General features: G+C 40.9%; 1 protein-coding gene across 2 annotated transcripts in view; it reads right to left on the bottom strand.

The window, feature by feature from the left end:
* SMYD3 (SET and MYND domain containing 3) overlaps nucleotides 1-22077 on the bottom strand; it is a 607450-nt gene that overhangs the window by 5642 nt on the left and 579731 nt on the right. For both annotated transcript variants that reach the window (XM_053605887.1, XM_053605888.1), the window contains exon 11: nucleotides 8400-8508. In XM_053605887.1, coding sequence (XP_053461862.1) covers nucleotides 8400-8508 — 109 coding nt within the window. The remainder of the gene's footprint in view (nucleotides 1-8399; nucleotides 8509-22077) is intronic.

The raw sequence follows: 22077 nt of genomic DNA, 5'->3' as shown, positions 1-22077 counted from the left end.
ACTTTTCCTCTAGTTTTATCAGTTTTTGTTTTCCATATTTTGCAACTGTGTTGTTTATTGTACGTATATTTAGTATTACTATGTCTTTTTGGTAGACTGACCTTTTTTTCATTAGATAATATTCCTCTAGGAGAATTTTCTTTGCCCTAAAATCTACTTTCTCTGATATTATTACAGCCAGTTCTTTCTTTTGATTGTGTTTTCATAATACATCTTTTTCCATCCTTTTACTTTCAACCTGCCTATATCATTATATTCAAAGAGAGTTTCTTATAGACAGTATATACTTGATTTTTTTTAAAAAAAACCGTTCTATCAATCTGTCTTTTAAATAGTGTATTCAGACATTTTACTTTTCTTGACAGAGACAATTTACGTAATTTAAAATGTAATTATTATTATTATCATTATTTTTGAGACAAAGTTTCAAGCTGTCGCCCTGGGTAGAGGGCTATGCATCACAGCTCACAGCAACCTCCAACTCTTGGACTTAAGCAATTCTCTGGTCTCAGCCTCCCAGGTAGCTGGGACTACAGGTGCCCACCACAACACCTATTTTTCGTTGCAGTTGCCATGGTGTTTCAGCTGGCCAGGGCTGGTTTTGAACCCACCAGCCTCGGTATATGGGGCTGGCGCCCTACCCACTGAGCCACAGGCACCACCCAAAATGTAATTATTAATATATTAAGGTTTGAGCCTGCCATTTTATATTTTGTTTCTTTTTCCTGCATTCCTGTGGATTACATGAACATTTACGGAATTCTGTTCTACAGTGTTTTGAGTATACCCCACTAATTTTGCTAGTGCCTGCTCTAGGTCTTACATTCCATGTACATAACTTAGCAAGCTCCACTCCTGTAGTTATTTTACCAGTTCAAGTCAAGGGCAGAAACCGTACCTCCCTTTAGATCTCCTACCCTCTCCCACTGGAACGTAATTGTCCTAAATATTTCTAACTACATACATTTAGAACCATATCAGATAGTGTTTTAAGTTTTGCTTCAACTATCAAACTATACTATAGAAAAGTGGATGAAGAAAGTCTATTTTACTTACTCACATTTTTGCTGACTGTGCTCTTTCTTCCCTCTTGATCCTCGCAGATTCTTCTTTTATAATTTTCTTTCTGTTTAGAGAACTTCCTTTAGCTATTCTTTTAGAATACGTCTGTTGCTGACAAGTTCTTTCGGTTTTCATTCATCTGAAATATCTTGATTTCTCCCTTCATTCCTGAAGGATATTTTGCTGAATTTAGGTTTTTCTGGTTAATAGCTCTATTATTTCAGTACTTTAAAAAAATGTGTTACTTTATCTGGTCTCCATGATTTCTGATGATAAAATCACTGTCATTCAAATTGTTTTCCTTTTGCTGCTTTTCAGAAATTATTTTTGTCTTAACCTTCTGAAAGTTTGAGTATGATTCACAGTCTTTGCATGGAAGTTTTGGGGCTTCAGCTGTTTAAGGTTCAGTTAGCTTCTTGAGTCTGCAGGTTTATGTGTTTTGCCAAATATGGGAAGTTTTTCACCATGATTTCCTTAAAAAATATTTTATTGTGGTAAAATATACATATTATAAATTTACCCTTTTGACCATTTTTAAGAGTATACTTCAGCTTAATTTTAATGAAGTTACATTGATTTACTTTTTCTGTTTTGGTCTCTGCCTTTGGTATGATAGCTAATATCACTAAATCTAACATTGTGATGATTTTCCCCAGATTTTCTTCTAAGAGTTCCATAGCTTTAGCTCTTATGTTTAAATCTTTGATCCATTTTGAGTTACTTTCCATGTACATTACATTAGGTAAGGGGCTAACTTTATTCTTTTGCATGTGGCTATGTAGTTAGGCCCAACACTATTTATTGAAGGGCCTGCCCTTTAACTGATCTTAGCACTCTTGTCGTAATCACTTGACCACATACCTGGGCTGTCTATTCTATTCCAATTAACTGTATCTCCCTCTTTACGCTGGTATCACACTGTTTTGATTACTGTAATTGTAAATTTTAAAACCATGAACTTAGAATCTTCCATATTTGTTTTTCAAGATTGTTTTTGGCTACTCAGGATTCCTTGAGGACTCATATGAATTTTAAGATAAGAGGTCATGGGATTTTGATAGAGACGGTACCAAATCTATGGATTGTTTTACATAATACTGGCATCTTAACAATATTAAGTTTTCCAACTCATGGATATAGGATGTCATTCTGTTTATTTAGGTCATCTTTAATTTCTTTCTGTAATAATTTATAGTTTTCAGTACACAAACCTTTCAACTCTTTGGTTGATTTAATTCATAAGTATTTTATTCTGTTTGATGCTATTGTAAATTGAATCATTTTATTAATTTCCTTTTTGGATTGTTCATTGCTCACAACTGATTTTTACATGTTGATTTTGTAGCCTGCTGCTTTGCTGAATTCATATATTAGTTCTGAGAGGTTTTTGTTTTGTAGATTCTTTAAAGTTTTCTACCTAGAAGATCATGTCATCTGTAAATAATTTTACTTCCTCCTTTCTAGTCTGGATGCCTCCATCATTATTTCCTCAAGTACTTTTTACACAACACCTTCTTTTTCTTCCCCTTCTTGGATTCCAACGTTAGATCTTTTGTTATTGATCCATTGGTCCCTGGAGTTCTATTCAATTTTACTCTTTTCATTAGTCTTTTCTGTTTTTCAGACTTGGTCGTTTTTCTTATTCTATCTTCAAGTTCACCAATTCATTACCCTGCTCCCTCCATTGTGCTATCAAGGTCCATTCTGTGTATTGTAGTTATCAGTTCTTAATTTCTATATCCTTCTTCTTTACATCTTCTATTTTTTCACTAAAATCTTCTATATATTTTTTTTTCATTTCTTTTTAGGGTGATAGTAATTGCTTGTTGAAGCATGTTCATTATGGCTGGCTGCTTTAAAATCTTTGTCAGATAGAATTCTAACATCCGGCTGGTGCCTGTGGCTGTGGCGCAAAGGAGTAAGGTGCCAGCCCCATATGCCAGAGGTAACAGGTTCAAACCCAACCCCAGCCAAAACTGCAAAAAAAGAATTCTAACATCCCAACCAACAAGAGTAAGCATCTAATGATTGCTTTTTTTTTTCATTCAGATTGGGAAATTCCTGGTTCTTGGCATGATGAGAGATTTTCAATCGAAACCTGGACACTTTAAGTATTCTGTTATGAAACTCTGAATTTCACTTAAATTATCTGTTTTAGCTAGCTTTCTCTGACATTACTCCAGCAAAAGAACAAGGGGATGACACTTTATACTGCCAGGTGCAGGTGTAAGTCCAAGTTCCCCATGTAGTTCCTAGTTACTACTGGACTTACACTTCATGGTAGGTAAATTTCTGCTTATTTTCTTTAATGTGGTTTAATCACAATGTTTGCATTTTATCCATTGTTTTTACCCTTATTTTTTCCCTTTTTTCGTTCAAAAATACACTCCTGTAATTATTACTCTCTATTTGATATTCACGAATATTAGAGCCAGGTGCTTCAAACAACCCTTTGAGGGTATTAGTGATAATTATGGCACATCGTCTCCACATGCCTTCTTGTTCTCCCTTATAGAGTGATATTACATATTTAGAGGAGGGCTTTTTAAACCCAGAGGTCAGGGACGCTTAGAGAATCCCTGACGGCCTTTCCCCACCAAATGTACAAAGGGTTACATCTATGTACACATTTGTTGGTGAGTCAGTGATTCTCATCAGATTCCTAAATAACAACATGACAAGTTTAAGTATCACAGTAGAAACAATAGAACTGGCTTGGCACCGATAACTCAGCAGCTATGGCCCTAGCCACATGCATAGGAGATGGTGGGTTCAAACCCAGCCTGGGCCTGCCAAACAACAATGACAACTACAACCAAAAAATAGCCAGGCATTGTGGCAGGCGCCTGTACTCCCAGCTACTCGGGAGGCTGAGGCAAGAGAATAGCTTAAGCCCAAGAGTTTGAGGTTGCTGTGAGCTGTGATGCCACAGCATTCTACCCAGGGCGACATAGTAAGACACTCTCAATAATAAATTAATAAACAAACAAACAAATAAATAAAAAGAAACAACAGAACTGTATGCCCTAAATCAGTCCTTGTGGGGGACTGGAAATCAGGGTAAGGCTGGAGTAGACAGAAACCAGTGTGGTTTTGCTTTAGCTCTCCCTGATGTGCTAGAGTAACTGATAACTGTCCAGCAATAAAAAGAGTGATATCTGGGACATGGGGCCTACACTCTCCATTTATATCAAGAAACAGCCAAAAAGACCCTCAAAGTGTAAAATGCTGCAACAAAATGAAATGAGATGGGAAGAAACAAACCATAGTATAAGAATTTTACAATCTAATTTGGGTGCAGTGGCTCACGACTGTAATCCCAGCAGCACTCTGGGAGACTGAGGTGGGAGGATTGTTTGAGCTCAGGAGTTTAAGACCAGCCTAAGCAAGGGCAAGACCCTGTTTCTACTGAAAACACCTGAAGCCCCACTACTTGGGAGGCCGAGGTAGGAGGAGCCCTTGAACTCAGGAGTTTGAGGTTGCTGCTGTGAGCTAAGGTGATGTCACAGTATTCTTGCCTGGGGAATGGAGTGAGACTCTGTTTCAAAAAAAAAAAAAGAAAAAAAAAAAAGAATTTTACCAGCTAGATAAAAAATGGCTATTAAAAAGAAAGAAGTCTGACTTTTACAGCCTGACATCTGCTAACAACGCAGTTCTAATAAATCAGCTCCCCGGGGCAGGCTGGAGGAACCTGAGCACCCAGAGTGCACGGAAAACAGAGCGCAGGCTCCCCGAACAGACAGCCTGAAGGGGTTGTCCTTGAGGTCTAAGAAGTCAAATGAGTGGCAAACAAAATCCTCCCAAGAAATAAATGGAAAGAAATAAAAGTAGATTAGAGACGAAAGAAAGCAGGAGGGAAGCGCTGCTAAAGGACCCCAGACCATCCCATGACAGCAATCACAGGCATTTCAGCTGAGCCTAGTGGAATTGGAAGCCTAAACCAAATCAGAGCGGGCTAAGTGGATTCCTTTCCTCGAGGAGGCTGGGGCCTAATTGAATCTGATTTCTGCTTCTGAAGCTCTCTGATTTCTGTTCCAAACTCAGTCTTTGAAAATCTTATTCAAGCTATTTCAGTCCATTATTTCCAGGGTTTTTAAGACAAGAAAGAATATCCAGGGGTGCCTGTTTAAAGAGAGCATCCATTTCAAAAGGCAAAAAAAATCTAGCCTCCCTCTCCCCCACCCCTCTCCTTGGCTACCCGAGTCTTGAGAAGGGAAGAGAAGAGACATTTTGCAGGCAGATGCCGACCTGCTTCTGGACTCACGGGGCACCTGAGTTCTCATAGAGATGGCTGTGTTCAGGCCATCCCTCGGCTAGCAAATGCTCAGTAAAGGAGTGAGATGATATGGTCCCTCAGCCAAATGTAGCTCAAAGAGCAGGGCCAGAGTAGAAACTTTAAAGTCTTTCATCCATTAAAAAAATCCATTCAGCTTATATTAAATAGAACTTGCTGTGTCTGGGGCAGCAGAAGATAACAATGGTACCCAGGTCAGGGTCCCTTGAGGAATTCCCACTCATCTTGGGGAAACAAAACCCACCAATGTGAACGGCTGGGGGGAGCAGTCAGATAACAATTGTTCAACAGGGGAATATACGTCATCTTTATTAGTCTCAAAACGGTTGAGCTTGGTAAGCACATTCTCATACATTGCCTCACTTCTCAAAACAACTCCATAGGGTAGGTAACAGCCTTACTTTTAAACGAAAATTATATTCAGAGAGATTAAATGACTTGCTTCAAGTCACAAACCCAGTAAGTGGTGGGAGTGATATCCAAACCTACTGAGTCCAGGAGCTCTTTTATTACACTCCACGGCTGGCCGTGCACATTTGCTCCTTGGTTGACCATCAGAACTTGGCAAGAGACTCAGTGACTTTTCTAGGGTCAAACAGGAAGTTTGTCCCAGGCCTCAGGACAGACACTCTAAGGTGGCTCCCAGAATATCTTTCATTTAGCAGGTATAAGGGTCCATGCTTGGGGTTGTCTTTGGTACCAAGAGTGGGGGATGCAAAAATGGTTACCAGGGAAAGAGGCAACTCACAAGAAGGCCATGAGGACGACAGAGAATAGAATTGCGCATGAGGAGCGTAAAAGGGAGATCAGAGGGTCCTCAGAAGGGCTGGCGATGCCACCACCATCAGCCCAGGCTGCCTGACCCTGTAAACACACACCTAGCTGGCTGTCTAGGTTTGCTCAGGCTTGTTAGCTGAGGATATTTGATGTCTCCTTCAAGAATTCTGCAGGCAATGAAATGACTAAAGCCTCGCATGAAGAACAGAAGGCATCGAAATATTCTCTGATTTCTCTCCCATTTTTCTCTGATTTGGCACCAGGAGTTAAGCTAGATCTGAAGCGATTTCCACATATCAACTCTTACTAGACAGCCTCATCTATTTAACAGGGCCAATCTACAGGAAAAGAACAGAGCCTTGGATTCTAGCCTGGAGTTAATGACTTGTTCACGTTTGTCTCCTCCACTGAATTGTAAGGACAATACTGAGTCTGATTCAAAGTAACAGAAGCATTCAATCAACATGTGTTAGATTAATCTGAACAAACTACACCTGGTTCTGCCTCAGTGTAACTTTAGATGAGCCCTTGCGTGTCTCCAAGCCTTAACTTTGTCATTTTTCAAATAGGAAGGAAAATGCCCATCCCACTGACCTAGCATGGCTGTCCTTTCATCTGTCGTTAGGACCAAGTATGAACATGTATTAGGAGCAGTATTTGCATGTATTAATGCAAATAATTTAATTTGATAATTTACAAAACACCAACTTGCACGTGACCCTGAGTTGAGTATATCTCATATTTAGGAAATTTCCTCTACATTATTTTTCATGTCAAAACTTTTACACAGCAAGTATGTTCTGCCTAAGTGATCTGACTGGCTGACAAGTACCAGCCAGACCAGAAAAAGCAACTTCTCCCTGTGAGTGCAGACTGTCAGAGACTGCTAGACACCAGCAGTCTGGGTAAAGATGTCAGACGAGGTAAGAGGTCCAAGAGCAAAGCGACCTCAAGGAAGCCTGGTGTTCCTCTGGTTGACTGTGCTCTGAATTCAATTAGATCAGCAAAGGGCAACATGGCAAGCTTTCCACAAAAATTGCCATTAGGGAACCTTATTTTAAAGAATCCCTTCAGCGTTTGTCATTTCTCTCATCTAAATGTGGGAGACAGCCGCATTATGGGGCCAGCCCATGGACAGTCCCTAAACAACCCTGATGCAGGGGCCCAGGGCTTTCACCATGACGCTCCTGCAGACAAGGGCATGTAGCCCAGAAGACCCCGTTAAAATATGACGTGCTTCCTGTGAGACCACATACCATGGTCTTTTTATGACCATGACCCACCAGCACTTGGGCCAAGTTTGCATGTGAGCGTATCTTCTGGAGGGCCACGGACTGGGAATTCTACTAGGGTTTGACGGCCAGGACAGCAAGGAGCCCTAGGCCCCTCTGGACAGGGGAGAACCCCCAAGAGGGTGAAAGTAAGTGTCACTCTAAGGAAGAATTCCAGCACTGACCCAGTTCCCCATTTACTTCTTGATACTTCTTGCTAGGACTATTTTAATTGACCCCCTCCTTCCTTCTTCCCAAGTTCTGGGTACTTTGCATGCACGGATCTGGTTACAAAGAGAACCACAAAGACCTCACCGTCTCCCAGTGTTCTGTGTGTGGGGTGTTTTCAGGTACCCCTGCTACAACACGGGAAATGCTCTACTGGCAGGGGGAGCAGAGTCGTAGGAGTACATCAGGATAATGACACTGAAGCTGGGCCTGAAAGTAGAGTTCTGCCAGGCCCAGGGGTGGTGATGAGGAGGGCATAGAAGGCAGAGGGCATAGCTCCGTAAAAGGCCTAAGAGTGAGCAGTTCTGGGGAACAGTGGGCAAGGGGGAGCAGCACAGCAGTTACCGCGTGTGGAGAGCCAGGAAGGGAACGTGGAGGGCAGACGCTGCAAAGGAGACTGCTAAGGCCGAGGGGCACAGACTGTGTCCTGGGGGCAAGCCAAGGGCAGACTGCTCACTGTGCACAGGGACACCAGTGTCCTAAGGCCAGTGATGGTTAAAATTATCATGCTTTCTACGAGAAAGTTGATGTTTACATTGATAGTTTCAAATCAGGGTGGGCACATTCATGCCACAGAAATCAGCAAATGTCGCAAATCAAGTTTTTTGATTTTTTCCCCCCCTAGAGTGGTTGTTAAACTTTCACTAGCACACACTGGGTGTATGCGTGCACACGTAGAGTTGTTAAGAAAAATCACAAAACAGGAGCCCAGCGACAGCCAGGAAAAGTTGCAGCGGGCGGTCACCATGAGGTCTGGGCACACTCACCAGTCTCAGGTTCTTCATCGCCTGAGGAAACATGCCTTGATGTAACTGCAGTTTGCCAACTTTCATTACTTGCACACCTCTGACGGGATGGCTTCCTGGGAAAAAAATCCTGCAAGAAACCAAAGGGCAAGCAGCATCAGCACCGCCCACCTCGCAGTCAGCATGTCATCAAGAGACTAGGAAAGGGGGTGCAAACACTGGCCAGAAGGTCAATGAGCTACTGAAAAGCCATCAGCTGTCCATCCAGGAGCGTGCAATACTGAGGGGAATTAACACATTACTGGTCTCCATCTCCCCAGAGTGCCTTTGGCAGGAGGGTAAAAAGGACAGGACTGGAATGATTCTCTAATAAATACTAGAGAAGAGAAGCAAAAGTCTGGACCTCTGTGTTTATATTTTGGAGAAGGAGGGAGACCAGGTGTTTAAAGTAGTCACAAAGCTCCAGCACTAGCAAAGCCTTGGAACAGAGGATGACCTCTCAATACATATTTGTTGAATCAGTGCAAGTTTTCATGATTCCCCATCTAGACACTACCATGTCCCCCTTTTAACTGAAAAGCCCTTTGACTGAATTATCAGTTGTAGAGTTCATCACGGTCTTATAAGCACTTATATTTATTTGGTCGTCTCACTAGATCGTGATTTTTTTTTTAACATTTTATTTTTAGAGACAGGGTTTTGCTCTGTTATCCACCCTGGAGTTCAAAGGCACAATCGGAACTCACTGTAATCTCGAATTCCTGGGCTCCAGTAATCCTTCCATCTTAGCCTCCTGAGTAGCCAGGACTAGAGGCATGCACTACCGTATCCAGTTAATTTAAAACACATTTTTTTTTGGTAAAGATGGTGTTTTGCCATGTTGCCCAGAAGGGTCTCAGGATCCAGCCCCAAGTGATTCTCCCACCTCAGCCTTCCAAGGCTGGGATTCACGCCTTCTATCCGGCCACCCTATCTGTTGTCTGTGATGTCCCGAATGTAGGAAGAACTAATACATGCTGATCCTTTTCGCATATGACAGACTAGAACAGGATATTGTAGTGATCAAGGAAATCAGACTTAGGGCTTGTTTCAGACCCCTTCAGTTCAATTCCACAAGAATTTACTATATTGGATTCAACAAAATATGTGTCTTCTGCAATATCAACTCCCCGCTCCTGCCACCATTCTTAGAGTATACTGAGCTCTGAACATCTCAATACTGAACACTGGACTGAACATCTAGCTTTATAATCAGGTACACCTTATTTGGGCATTAAATAATGCTCTATTCTGAGCATTATAAAGCTCCTGTGTCTGCAGGATTGCATCTGGGGCTGGGGGAAACGCCAAACACACTTACACTGTGTGTCTGTATGTACTTGTATACATGTTGGGGTGTCTGGGGGGAGTGTATATAAACTATACACTCATATAAAACTCATACACGCAGAGTTTGTATGAGCTTTTTCCTCAAGGCCCAATAAGCCCATACACATAAGATAAACATTTATACAGGAGGTAAAGCAATATTTCAGGATAGAGCATTATTTAATGCCCAAATCAGGTGTACCTTATTATAAAGCTAGATGTTCAGTTCAAGTTTGTTGAATTAAAATGAGAAAATGATACAGGAGTTACGAAGAAAGAGAGGTGGCTGATGGTTGCAAGGGGGAAGGCTTCCTGGAGGAGGGAAACTGGCCTCAAATCGGCTGCAAAGGATTCAAGAAGGACTGGCTGGGTGGGGGGAGAGGAAGCTCCTCTGAACTGTTGCAGTGCACAAGCAAAGGCCCAGTCCAAATGCTGCTTCACCAGATACAAAGGTGCTGCCCACAGACACAGATAAGATAATCCCAGAAGCCATCACCTATGTAGGGTTTGCTGTGTGCCAGTAACTGTTCTAACTGCTTCTCATTTATTAGCCCATGGAACGCCCACTGACGCTCCACTACGGAACAGAGATGACGGAGACATACCAGGAGAGAAAAGGACGTTCTCTGACAAATGTGCACATACCTGCAAACCATCCCTCTCCCTGAAGCTCCATTCTTCCCCTATGAAATATGATACAGAAACGTCTTTCATTCATGCTCTTAACAAGGGGGGGAGCAGTTCCTGGGAGGAAAGTATTTAAATCCATAGAAGGTTGGCCATGCCTCTTATAAAGAGCTGAAAAGGGAGGGAAAGAGGAAGAGCAAAGGAGACACCTGGGTCCAGGATTTTCCTTCATCTCTTGAGTATGCCAAGAGGCCAATCACTTCACCTCTCACCTCTTACAAAATGAACATCATTATCTACTTGTGCAGAAAGGATTTCAAGATCCCCAGACAAAAGGCTTACATGCACGATGCCATTATCAGAAGGTAATTGCCCTGGACACTTTCCTCGAAAAGCACACCTGGATTCAGGGTTTTATTTTATTGCTATGAATGTGGTATAATTAAATTTAAAGGCCAAAAAGTAATTTTATACTAATAATCACTCCACGCACTAAGTGGATGTCTGTCACGTCAGTTTGCAGAAGAAAAGAAAATCTTCAGTTCCATGATGGCACAGAAGGGGTGCATAATTATGCCACGACAGGTACCTGCCCCGGTCACTTAAAGAAACAAAGTAGAGTTTAATAAGGAAAAGATGAAGAGGAAGTTCTGAGAGGGGGAACTTCCACATAAATATTTGCAGAACAGTCTCATAGCCCTGGCAGGGGTGCTGGCTGTGAGCTTGGTTTGTTTTTGGAGGCCTCCAAGCTGATATATGGAATAATCATCATGATTACTTGCTAGAATAGCACCCCAAGGAAAACTGGTGAAGTTCATTCCCGCTGAGAGAAGTTCTCCACCAAGGGTTGAGGCTTTCATCAACTTTACTGTGTGTGACAGTGATGAGGAGAGAAGTGGGCCTGAGAGTTGCCTTTTGACAGGACTGTCAAAAATCAAGTCCAGGCTGACAGTCTGAACTGGAGAGGAAATCAGCCATGCCCAAGTACCACAAGGGCTAAAACAGGAGTCTGAGGGAGAAGGTGAGGGAAGGTGGGCCCAGTGCTATAAGGGATCTGGAGGAGTCCAGAACAAGTCTTTGCCCTTGGTTCGCATACAGTTGAGCTGCAGAAATGAGGCAAATCAGATCATGATACAGAGAGGAGCATGAGATCCACAGACCGTCGCACAGACAATGGGTGCTCTAGCAGCTGGGATCACAGTGATCAGTAGAGCAGCAGAGCTCGAGCTAGTTCAGAGAGGAGGAGGTGACGGGATCTAGGCCAAGCATGTGTGGCATGGGAAGAGGCAGGCTGCTCTGGTGATGCCACGGGAGGCTGAATATGAAGGGTTAGTGAGCAGGCTGGTCTGGCCAGCAAAGGACAGCGGGAAAGGAGGTGCTGTTAAGGCCAGGCTATGCAGACACATAAATATGAAAACAGAACTTTGGACTCCCCTTACTGGCAGGGAGCCACTACCAAAGGGTCTGAGAATATTTAACCAGAATAGGAAACAAAGAATATTGAAAGGAACCTCTAGAGGCAAAGAGACTAAAGCTAGGATGGTGGCAGTGAGAACAGAGGAGGACTTGGTACAAAAAAGGTCATAGGGCTGAATCAACAGGACCTGGGGACACAATAGAATATAACAGAGTCAGAGCTGTCTCCAAGATTCAGAAATAGAAATAGCTCCACAAAAACATATAAGCAAACTATATAATAACAAAATCATTCAACATGGCATTCTACTCATCTGGGTGTTATAAATTTTCTTTTTATAGGTATAATGCTAGCAATCACATGCTCCAGAATTCTGGGCCTAGAATGGGAAGATTACCTTTGGTGTTTCTATGGCAAATAAATATGTAGGAAGAAATGAGTTTAAATAAACAGGAAAAAGGAGGAGGCATACATAACAGCTTTAACTCAGACCCACAGCACCAAGGTCTTGCTGCCACCAACCATATTTTACCAGGAGGCTGAGACTCAGAACTGGAACGTCAAAGGTCAAAAGGACAAGGAGAAGAAATACCTGACGGCAGGATGTCTGCTGGTCTTGCTGAGGCTATTCTACACGATTCAATTACCAATCACATCACATCATTATAGGTAACATTTGCAGGTCAGGGAAAAGGATAGTTCAGAATTATTGCTCTGGTTCGAAGTTTGAATGTTTACCCTCCAAAATTTAGATGTTGAAACTTAATGGCTAATGTGGTATGTTAAGAGGTGGGACCGTTAAAGGTCATAAGGGCTCTTCCCACTGGAAATGGGGTCAAGGTTCCTACAAAGGAGGCTTCACACAGCATCATCTCATTTGCCCTTCTGCCATTTACCATGTAAAGACACTGCACGTCTTTCCTCCGGAGGATGCAGCAACTAGGCACTGTCTTTGAAGCAGAGCGCAGCCCTCCCCAGGTAACTGAGCCTACTGCTGCCTTGATCTTGGACTCTCCACCCAGAACTATGAGAAAACAAATTTCTATTCTTCATAAATTATCCAGTCTATAGTATTTCAGTATAGCACCGTGGAGTAAGAAAATTATTTTTTTTTAATCAACACAAAATATATTACTGAATCTAAAAGGAGACCTTAACAATCCTATTTATTTTATATCTCAGAGTAACCAAGTAGCTCCAGTTATATGTATTTTAGCTGATAAATACGACATGATAGAATCAGAAAAATCATTTTTCAACTCCTGCAGAAATAACTGATCTAGAGGAAAAGTACCACTTGATAAAACCATAGATGAAAGGATGATGGAGAATTTTTATAGTGGATGGGGTAGGTTGTACCATCTGAATCCACTGATCAGTCTTAACATTACCAAAGTAGGATAATCAGACATTGAGTGTCATCTGATACAGATGGAAATTATTTTGTACTATGTATTATATAAACCATTCTTGCCAAACAAACTCCACATTCTGAATCTCATCAAGTCCATAATGTTCACCCTCATTTCATAAGAAAAACAAATAACACTGCAGTAGAAGCAGTCATCTGAATATGAGATGTGGGCAATTCTATAGGACCCTGACCAAGAAAAGAAAAAGAGAATTAGGGGAGTAGAATATTTTAGATTAAAAAAGACTTAAGAGACAACAACAACCAAATGTAATGTGTAGACTTTCTATATCGTAACTTAAACAAACAAAAAAGCTATAAGACGACATTTCTGACACAAGCAAGGAAATCTGAACATGAAGTGGCACAGTGGGTATAAGAAGAGATGTTGGCAAGGAAGAGGGGCAAGATGGTGGACTAGAAGGAGTCTACACACACAGCTCTCTGGGCGAGAACTGCACGTAAATGTTCACCCACGGATAGCCTTTCTTGGAGAGATTATCAGAGAACTGACAGGAGACACTCAAAGTAAGGGAGATAGGGAAAAGGAGTTCCACTTGCGAAGACTGGAAGGTACCTGGAGGGAGACCCCTACACTTGGGGAAGGGATAAAGGAGAGAGCCCGAGGCACCATGTTTCCCATGTGGACACACCATTCAATCTGTGGGGAGCACTCCCTCCATCACTGTTGGCTTCCATGTTGGGGAACTGCTGGAAATTGGATAGTAAAGTTGCATCTGAGAGCAGGCTCAGCATGCCCAGTGTGGGCCACACTCTCTGGTCTCGTACAGTGGTAGGCAGGCCATTCTCCCATGGCTCTGAGCACTGACCGCCAGAACAAGCGCTCTGAAACCTGTGGTAGCCCTGCCAAATAGCCATTCCCACTACCACGGGAGACCTGGACAAAGCAATCTCCTGCAATGCCTGCCCGTGAGGAAAGGGGATTGCCTAATCCCTTGCCCGAGCTTCCCATAGTGGCCTAGAGACTAACCTATAACTCCACACAAAGATTCCTCAGCACTACTCCAGGTCCGTCCACCTGACCCATGATTTGCCTAGGAACCGGCCAAGTTCTGACCTGCCTACGTGCTAGCCAAGGTCATGCCACCCATCTCTATGGAGAGGGACTTGCGTAGCCTCCTGCCTGAGTTTCCAAGAGCAGCCTGGAACCAATGCACCAATCCAAATGAGTATTTCCAAGCATCAGCTTAGACTGTGACAACCACAGAGTATCAAGATGACACAGGAGAACAGCTGTGTTACAGGCTCTCAATGCATCCACCCCTTTCCTGACAGGTCAATCTTTCAAAGTAAGACACAAAAGAATTATCTAGGGACCTCTCCACTTTCTCACAAAGTAGGAGAGGTACTAGCAAAGGAAAACAGGCACACTGCAAACCTATCATCCCTGAACTGAGATAAGAGATTTCAGATGAGAAGAAACCAGCCAAGTAATTCCAGTAACATGAAAAAACAAACTTTAGAGTTTGATACCTCCAAAGAATCACAACAGATTCACAGCAATGGACCCAACCAAAAGAAAATTGTTGAAATGTCAGAAATGGAATTCAAAATATGGATGGCAAACATGATAAATGGAATTGAAGAGAAAGTTGTAAGCCAACACAAAAAATAAAAAAAAAGTTTCAGAACCTTGAATGAAGAAAAATAAAAACTCAAGTAAAGAACATAAGAAAGGGAATCACACAGACTCAAAGTTAAACACAGAAAAAAATATTCCATGCAAATCCAAACCCAAAACAAGCAAGAACAGCCATCCTCATAATAGCCTAACACACAGTTACAGATACCAAAGACTTTAAATTAAAAATGCAAAAAGACAAAGATGATTATAATTTAATAACAAAGGGAGCCGTTTAAAAAGAAGATATGACATCCTGAGTGTACTATGTATATGCATCTAGTTTAGGAGTTCCTAGATTAATAAAATAAATCCTTCTATGTCTAGTCAAAAAAATAAATAGTAAAATCTTAGTTGCTAGGGACTTCAATACTGCACTGACAAAACTACACAGATCATCAACGCAGAAAATGAACAAAGAAACACTGGACTTAAGTGAGAGTCTAGAACAAATGCACCTAACACACAGTTACAGAACGTTCTATCCCCAAACTATTAAATATATATTCTTTTCATCAGCACATGGGATATTTTTCAAGATACATCAAATGCTGGTCCACAAAACAAATCTCAGCAAATACAGAAAAATCAAAATCACTCCTATACATCTTTTCAGATCATAGTAGAATAAAACTAGAAATGAACTCCAAGAGGAACTCTCAAATCTATACAAAGTTCTGGAAATTAAACAACCTGCTACTGAATGATCCTTGGGTTAATGATGACATTAAGATGGAAATTAAAAGATTCTGCAAACTGAACAACAAAGAGGACACAAGCTTTCTAAATCTTCAAAAGCAGTGCTAAGGAGAAATGTTACAGCTTTCAATGCCTACATCAAAAAGACAGAGATCACAAATTAATGACATACTATCACATCTCAAGAAAACAGAAAAAGAAGAACAAACCAAACCCCAATCCAACAGAATAACAAAGCTCAGAGCAGAGCAAAAGAAAATGGAAACGAACAAAATTACAAAACATCAATGAAGCAAAAGATTGGTTCTTTGAAAGATAAACAAAACAAACAGACTAGTAGCCATATTAGCTAGAAATAAAAGAGAAAGGACTAAAATAAGCTCAATCAGAAATGAAAAAGGAGACATTACAACTGATAGCACAGAAATACAAAATATGATCTGGGAATACTATGAAAACTCTACACAAACAAAATACAAAGCCTAGGGGATATGAACAAATTCCTGGAAACATGCAACCTCCCAATCCTGAATAGGGAAGAAATAGAAATCAAACCAAACAAACCAATAGAGATCAGTGAGACAGAAGCAGTAATAAAAAAAAAATCACCCAACAAAAAAAGCCCTGGGCCAGATGGAGCCACAGCTGAATTCTACCAGACCTACAAAGGAGAACTAGCACCAATTCTACAGAAACTGTTCCATCACATCCAGGAGGGAATCCTCCCTAACTCATTCTATGAAGCCAGTATCCCCCTGATCCCAAAGCCAGGAAAGGGCATACATAAAACTGCAGACCGATATCTCTTATGATCGTAGATGCAAAAATCTTCAACAAAATAGTAGCAAACTGAATTAAACAGCACATCAAAAAGATAATCCACAATCAAATGGGCTTTATTCCTGGGATGCAAAGATAGTTCAACATACACAAATCAATAAACATGATTCACCACATAAACAGAAACAAAGACCATATGATCATCTCAATAGATGTGGAAAAAGCATTTAATAAAATCCAGCACACAGTCATGATAAAAACCCTCAACAAACTAGGCACAGATGGAATGTATCTCAACATTCTAGAAGTCATATATGACAAACCCATAGCCACCCTCATAGTGAATGGGGAAAAGTTGAAAGCATTCCCCCTAAGAACTAGAATAGGACAAGGAGGCCCACTGTCACCACCTCTATTCAACACAGTGCTGGAAGTCCTAGCCAGAACAATCAGGCAAGAGAAGGTTTAAGGATCCCTGTTTGCTGACAATATAAACCAGCATCTACACAATCCTAAGGACTGCACCAAAGAGCCCTGAAATTGATAAATTCAACAAAGTCTCAGATTACAAAAATCGATTTATGTAGACCAACAGCATTTCTACTATAGTAATAGTCAAGCTGAGAGTAAAATAAAGGAATCAATATCATTCACAATAGCTATAAAGAAAATAAAATACTTTGAAATATACTTAACAAAGGAGGTAAAAGATCTCTGGGAGGAGAATCTGAAAAACTGATAAAAAAATTGCAGATGACAAAACAAAGGGAAAAACATATTATGCTCATGTATTAATAGAATCAACTTGTTAAAATATCCATACTGCCCAAAGTGATTTCCAAGTCCAGTGCCCCATCAAAAAACCAATGTCACATTTCACAGAGTCTGAATAACCAAAGCAATCCAAAGCAAAAAAGAACAAATATGAAGGCACCACATTACCTGACTTCAAATTATACTACAATGCTATCTATAGTAACCCAAACAGCATTATCAAAGTGGAGGCATAAATCAATGGAACAGAACAGAGAACCCAGAAATAAAACCACCTACCTACAACCATCTGATCTTTGACAAGTAGTTGGGGAAAGGAAGCTCTATTCAATAAATGGTGTTCAGAAAACTATGAAGAAAAACTCTTTTGGACACTGGCCTAGGAAAGGAATTTATGAATAAAACCCCACAGGCAAATACAGGAACAACAAAAATAAACAGATGAGACTTAGTCAAATTAACACATTTTTATGTAGCAAAGGAAATAATAGAGTAAACAGACAACCTAGCAATGGGAGGAAATATTTGCAAACTATATGTCTGGTAAAAGGCTAATGTAAAGAATCTACTAAGAACTCAAATCACAAGAATGAAAAAGCCCATTAAAAAGCGGGCAAAAGACATGAAAAGAACTTTTTCAAAAGAAGACAAATGGCCAACAATCCTATGAAAAAAGGCTCAACATCACTAATCACCAGGGAAATGCAAATTAAACTACAAAGAGATACCACTTTACTCCTACCACAATGGTCATTATAAAACACTCAAAAAACAATAGATGCTGGCGTGAGCGCAGAGAAAGGAATGCTTACCCACTGTTGCTGGGACTGCAAATTAGCACAGCCTCTATGGAAAACAGCATGGAGGTTTCTCTAAGAAATAAATGCAGTCCTACTGGTTGATCCAGCCATCCCACTACCGCGTATCTTCCCAAAGGAAAGTAAGTCATTTTATCAAAAAGACACCTGCACTTGAGTATTTATCAGAGCACAACTTCACAACTGCAAAGACGTAGAACTGATCTAAGTGCCCATCGATTCATGAATGGATAAAAAAATGTAATATCACACACACACACACACACACACCATGGAGTACTAGTCAGCCATAAAAAGGAAAAATATAAGGTCTTTTGCAGAAATTTGGGTGGAAACGAAGACCATTATCCTAAGTGAAGTATCTCTGAAATGGCAAAGTACTGTATATTCTTATAATAAGTGGAAGCTAAACAATGGCTACAAATGAGCTTAAAGCAATATAAAAGACATGAAAAAGCAAGGAAGGGGGAGCTTGGAAGTGGCGTGTGGGATAAAAAGTTACCTGTTGGATTCCGTAAACACTATTCTGGTAATGGGCCATCACAAGCCCCGACTCACACATTATTCAAAGTATCCATATAACAAAACGCTTATACTCCCTTCACCAATATTCTGAAATTAAAAGAAAACATCGAAAAAGAAAAAATGTCTACATCCTTCGTTGAGACAAACTGAGTACACATGAATGAAATGATAAACACCAGAGACTTGGTTTAAATATAGTCAGCCCTCTATAACCATGGAGGTTTGATTCCAGGAGTCCTGCTGATGCCAAAATTCAAGAATGCTCACATCTCTTACAATCAGCCCTCTGCATATCAGGTTCTGTATCTCTGAGGTTGGCATCAGCAGGAGCAACCAACTGCAAATCACAACCCTGTGTATCCACGTGCTCTATATCCATGATTTCAACAGATCATGATCTTTCAAGGTGGAACACGCAGATATGGAGGGCCAACTGTAACTTCAGAATTTCTGTTTCCAGCAATGTTGGATTAGCTTATTTCAGACCACTTTCCCGCTAAAAACAAGAAAAGACAAACAAACAAACAAAAAATCTGTTTGAAAGTATTAAAGAGCCACTGAGGCAACATAATCTTTTATGCTTTCCTTGGGATGGGGCCTCTTCTTTGTTATGGCAATTGCGCAGTCGTGTTATCATAGCTCACTACAACCTCACACTCCTGGGCTCAAGAAATTCTCCTGCGTCAGCCTCCCAAATAGCTGGGATCACAGGGGCACAACACCATGCCTGGCTAATTTTTCTATTTAGACACGGGGTCTTGCTCTTGCTCAGACTGGTCTTGAACTCATGACCTCAAATTATCCTCCCATCTTAGCCTTTGAAAGTGCTAGGATTACAGGCATAAGATTCATGCCTAGCCAACAGCAAGATCTTGAAGAGCTAGTTAAGATCATACAAAAACAACACCTTAGGAAGGTGAAGCTTATGTTCATTGCCATTTTTCCCTTTGATGATTTGAAAGTAGAAGGGCTGGGTCCAGTGGCTCATGCCTGTAATCCTAGCACTCTGGGGAGGCCAAGATGGGTGGATTGCCTGAGCTCACGGGTTCAAGACCAGCCCTGAACCAGAGTGAGACCCCAACTGTAAAAATAGCTGGGTGTATGGCGGGTGCCTGTAGTCCCAGCTGCTCAGGAGGCCGAGGCAAGAGAATCGTTTGAACCCAAGAGTTTGAGGCTGCTGTGAGCTGTGACGCCACAGCACTCTACTGAGAGTGACATAGTGAGAAGGAAAGGGAAGGGGAAGGGAAAGGGAAAAGAACAGGAAAAGGAAAGGAAAGGAAGAAGGAAGAGACAGACTGGCTAGCTGAGCAGCGGTTCTGTCAGTCTTATAGATACAGAGACACAGAAATTGGAGTTCAGGGTTCAACAGTGATAAGAAAAAGCTCTGGGCGGTGCCTGTGGCTCAAAGGAGTAGGGTGCCAGCCCCATATACTGGAGGTGGCGGGTCCAAACCCAGCCTAGCCAAAAAAAGAAAAAAGAAAAAAGAAAGAAAAAGCTCTAGTAAACCTCTCTGGCTTTCCTTTGGGATCTCCCCCAAGACTATAATCTAGGAATAGTACAGTAAACTACAAATAGACCAGCCATCAAAAAGAATGAATTACTTCAAATCCTGGTTGGATTAAGATGATCTCTTTCTATCCTGACTGCCAGAGGCAAAAGTAGGTATCTCTGAAGAAGATATCATCATCCCCAGCCTCAAATCATCTCTTCAATTTTTCTATACTTCAGTAAAAGTATAACCAGGCATAAAAAAAGAACTGTCTGAAATCTGAGAGAAATAACACAAACAATGAAACAGACCTACAGGTGCTCAAACGCTGAGGTTCTCTCATATGGACTTTTTTTTTTTTGCATATAGACTTTACGTTTATAAATGTTTATGTAATAACATGTTTGACTTAAATAACAGGAAACAATTTTAGCAGAAAATCAGAAATTATATAGAATATAACCAATGGAAATTTTAGAGCTGAAAAATAGACAACTAAAACTAAGAACTCGATAGTTTAACGTCAGATTAGTCACAACTGAGGACACACAGATACAATGGAACTGAATCTAAACAGGCACACAGATGTCACATATGTAACTAGACCCTCGAACAACATAAGGGACAGATCGGGTATAAAGCCATGATGGCCAAAAATTTTGAAAATGAATGAAAGACAGCAAGTTAAAGATTCGGAAATGGCAAGAACTGCACAAAGAATAAAATAATTCAACAAAAGATAAAAGGAAAAAGGCATGAGAAAGTTAAGTGTTATAAAATCTTAGTAATTACTGAACTGGATGAAGGAGATAGGAAAGTTTATTATATTACTCTATTTTGAAATCATGGACTCTGGCAGATAACTGCCTGAAGCTTCAGAAGATTTGGAATTTTACTAAATTCTGAATCTTATACAGAAATAAAATGACATGTAAACAACAGGCTTCCAGAGTGTTTCGAGACACCACACGGATGGTGACTTGATAGCCAGAATAACAGAAGTAGCAGGAACTCACACTCCACAGTAACAGGCTTTGCTTCAGGTCTTAAATCAAGTGTAGAAACTCAGTGTCCGGCATTCTGGGAAAATGGGACAGGCAAGCATAAAAAGGCAGATAGAGTCATCTGATGCTCCTTGGGCTGTGTTTAATTTAAAGCAGCTGTGGTATGCAAGTTATTTATCCCTTCGTGGTAGTTTTATTTGTAATAGGATACATTTTTGTTTTTGTTAGCCTTAAAAAAAAAAAAGATCCTAACACAAAGAAACAAAACCAAAGAAAGAAGAGACAATACCGTCAAGAAACCACCTCAGAACAAGGAACAACTCCTTACCCCATCCTTAATTAACCCTGGCAGTAACACTGGAAGAGGCCACTGTTTCCCCAGTGGGTGATACCTCATCACTTCGCCATCACCTCCGTGCCTGACTGTGACAGGAAGAGTGGGCCCATGAACTCTCAGTTGTTTCTGAAAGGCAAAGAACCGGGTTCTAACCCAGGTGGAACCCTCAGCTTCTGTGCTATGTGCTCTGGGCCCCACATCACCAAGAGAGATGGATCCACACACGCTCCTCTCCTTCTTCCTGAGTCTGAGAAAAAGAAAAGTCACAGTGCTGCACTTTCTAACAGGATTTGACCACTGTGAGATTTTTCTCTTACTACAAGGAGAATTTTCCTGGGTTTCCTTTATCCTATAAATCAGTAAGCAGGATCTTTTCCATACACATAAAAAAATAGGTTCTATTCTCTTAAAAATTTACCAAATAGGTCCTTCACTCAAAAGCCAGAGTTTTCTCACTCTTGTAAGTTTGACAATTTTGAGTTATTTGTATATGATTCGTAGTTAGGAATAATGTCTAACTGGATAAGAACAAAAGAGCTTTCTATTTATTTTAAATATCTATATAATTCAGGTCAGGAGCACAGATGGTGGAGAATCAGCACAGGAAAATGGATAAATAAAAATGAAGACGCAAGATTTGGGCTCAAGACCTGGCTTTTCCAAGTAGCTTGGCAATTCTACTTCTGGGTATATTCCCATGAAAAATGAAAGTCCATGTAAAAACTTGTATGCAAATGTGCTATTCATATAGCCAAGAAGTAGAAACAATACAAATGTCATCAGTTTACAAATAAACCAAAATATGATA

The sequence above is a fragment of the Nycticebus coucang genome, chromosome 10 (assembly GCF_027406575.1).
Source record: "Nycticebus coucang isolate mNycCou1 chromosome 10, mNycCou1.pri, whole genome shotgun sequence".
Classification (NCBI taxonomy): domain Eukaryota; kingdom Metazoa; phylum Chordata; class Mammalia; order Primates; family Lorisidae; genus Nycticebus; species Nycticebus coucang.
This window is presented reverse-complemented; position numbering and strand designations above follow the sequence as displayed.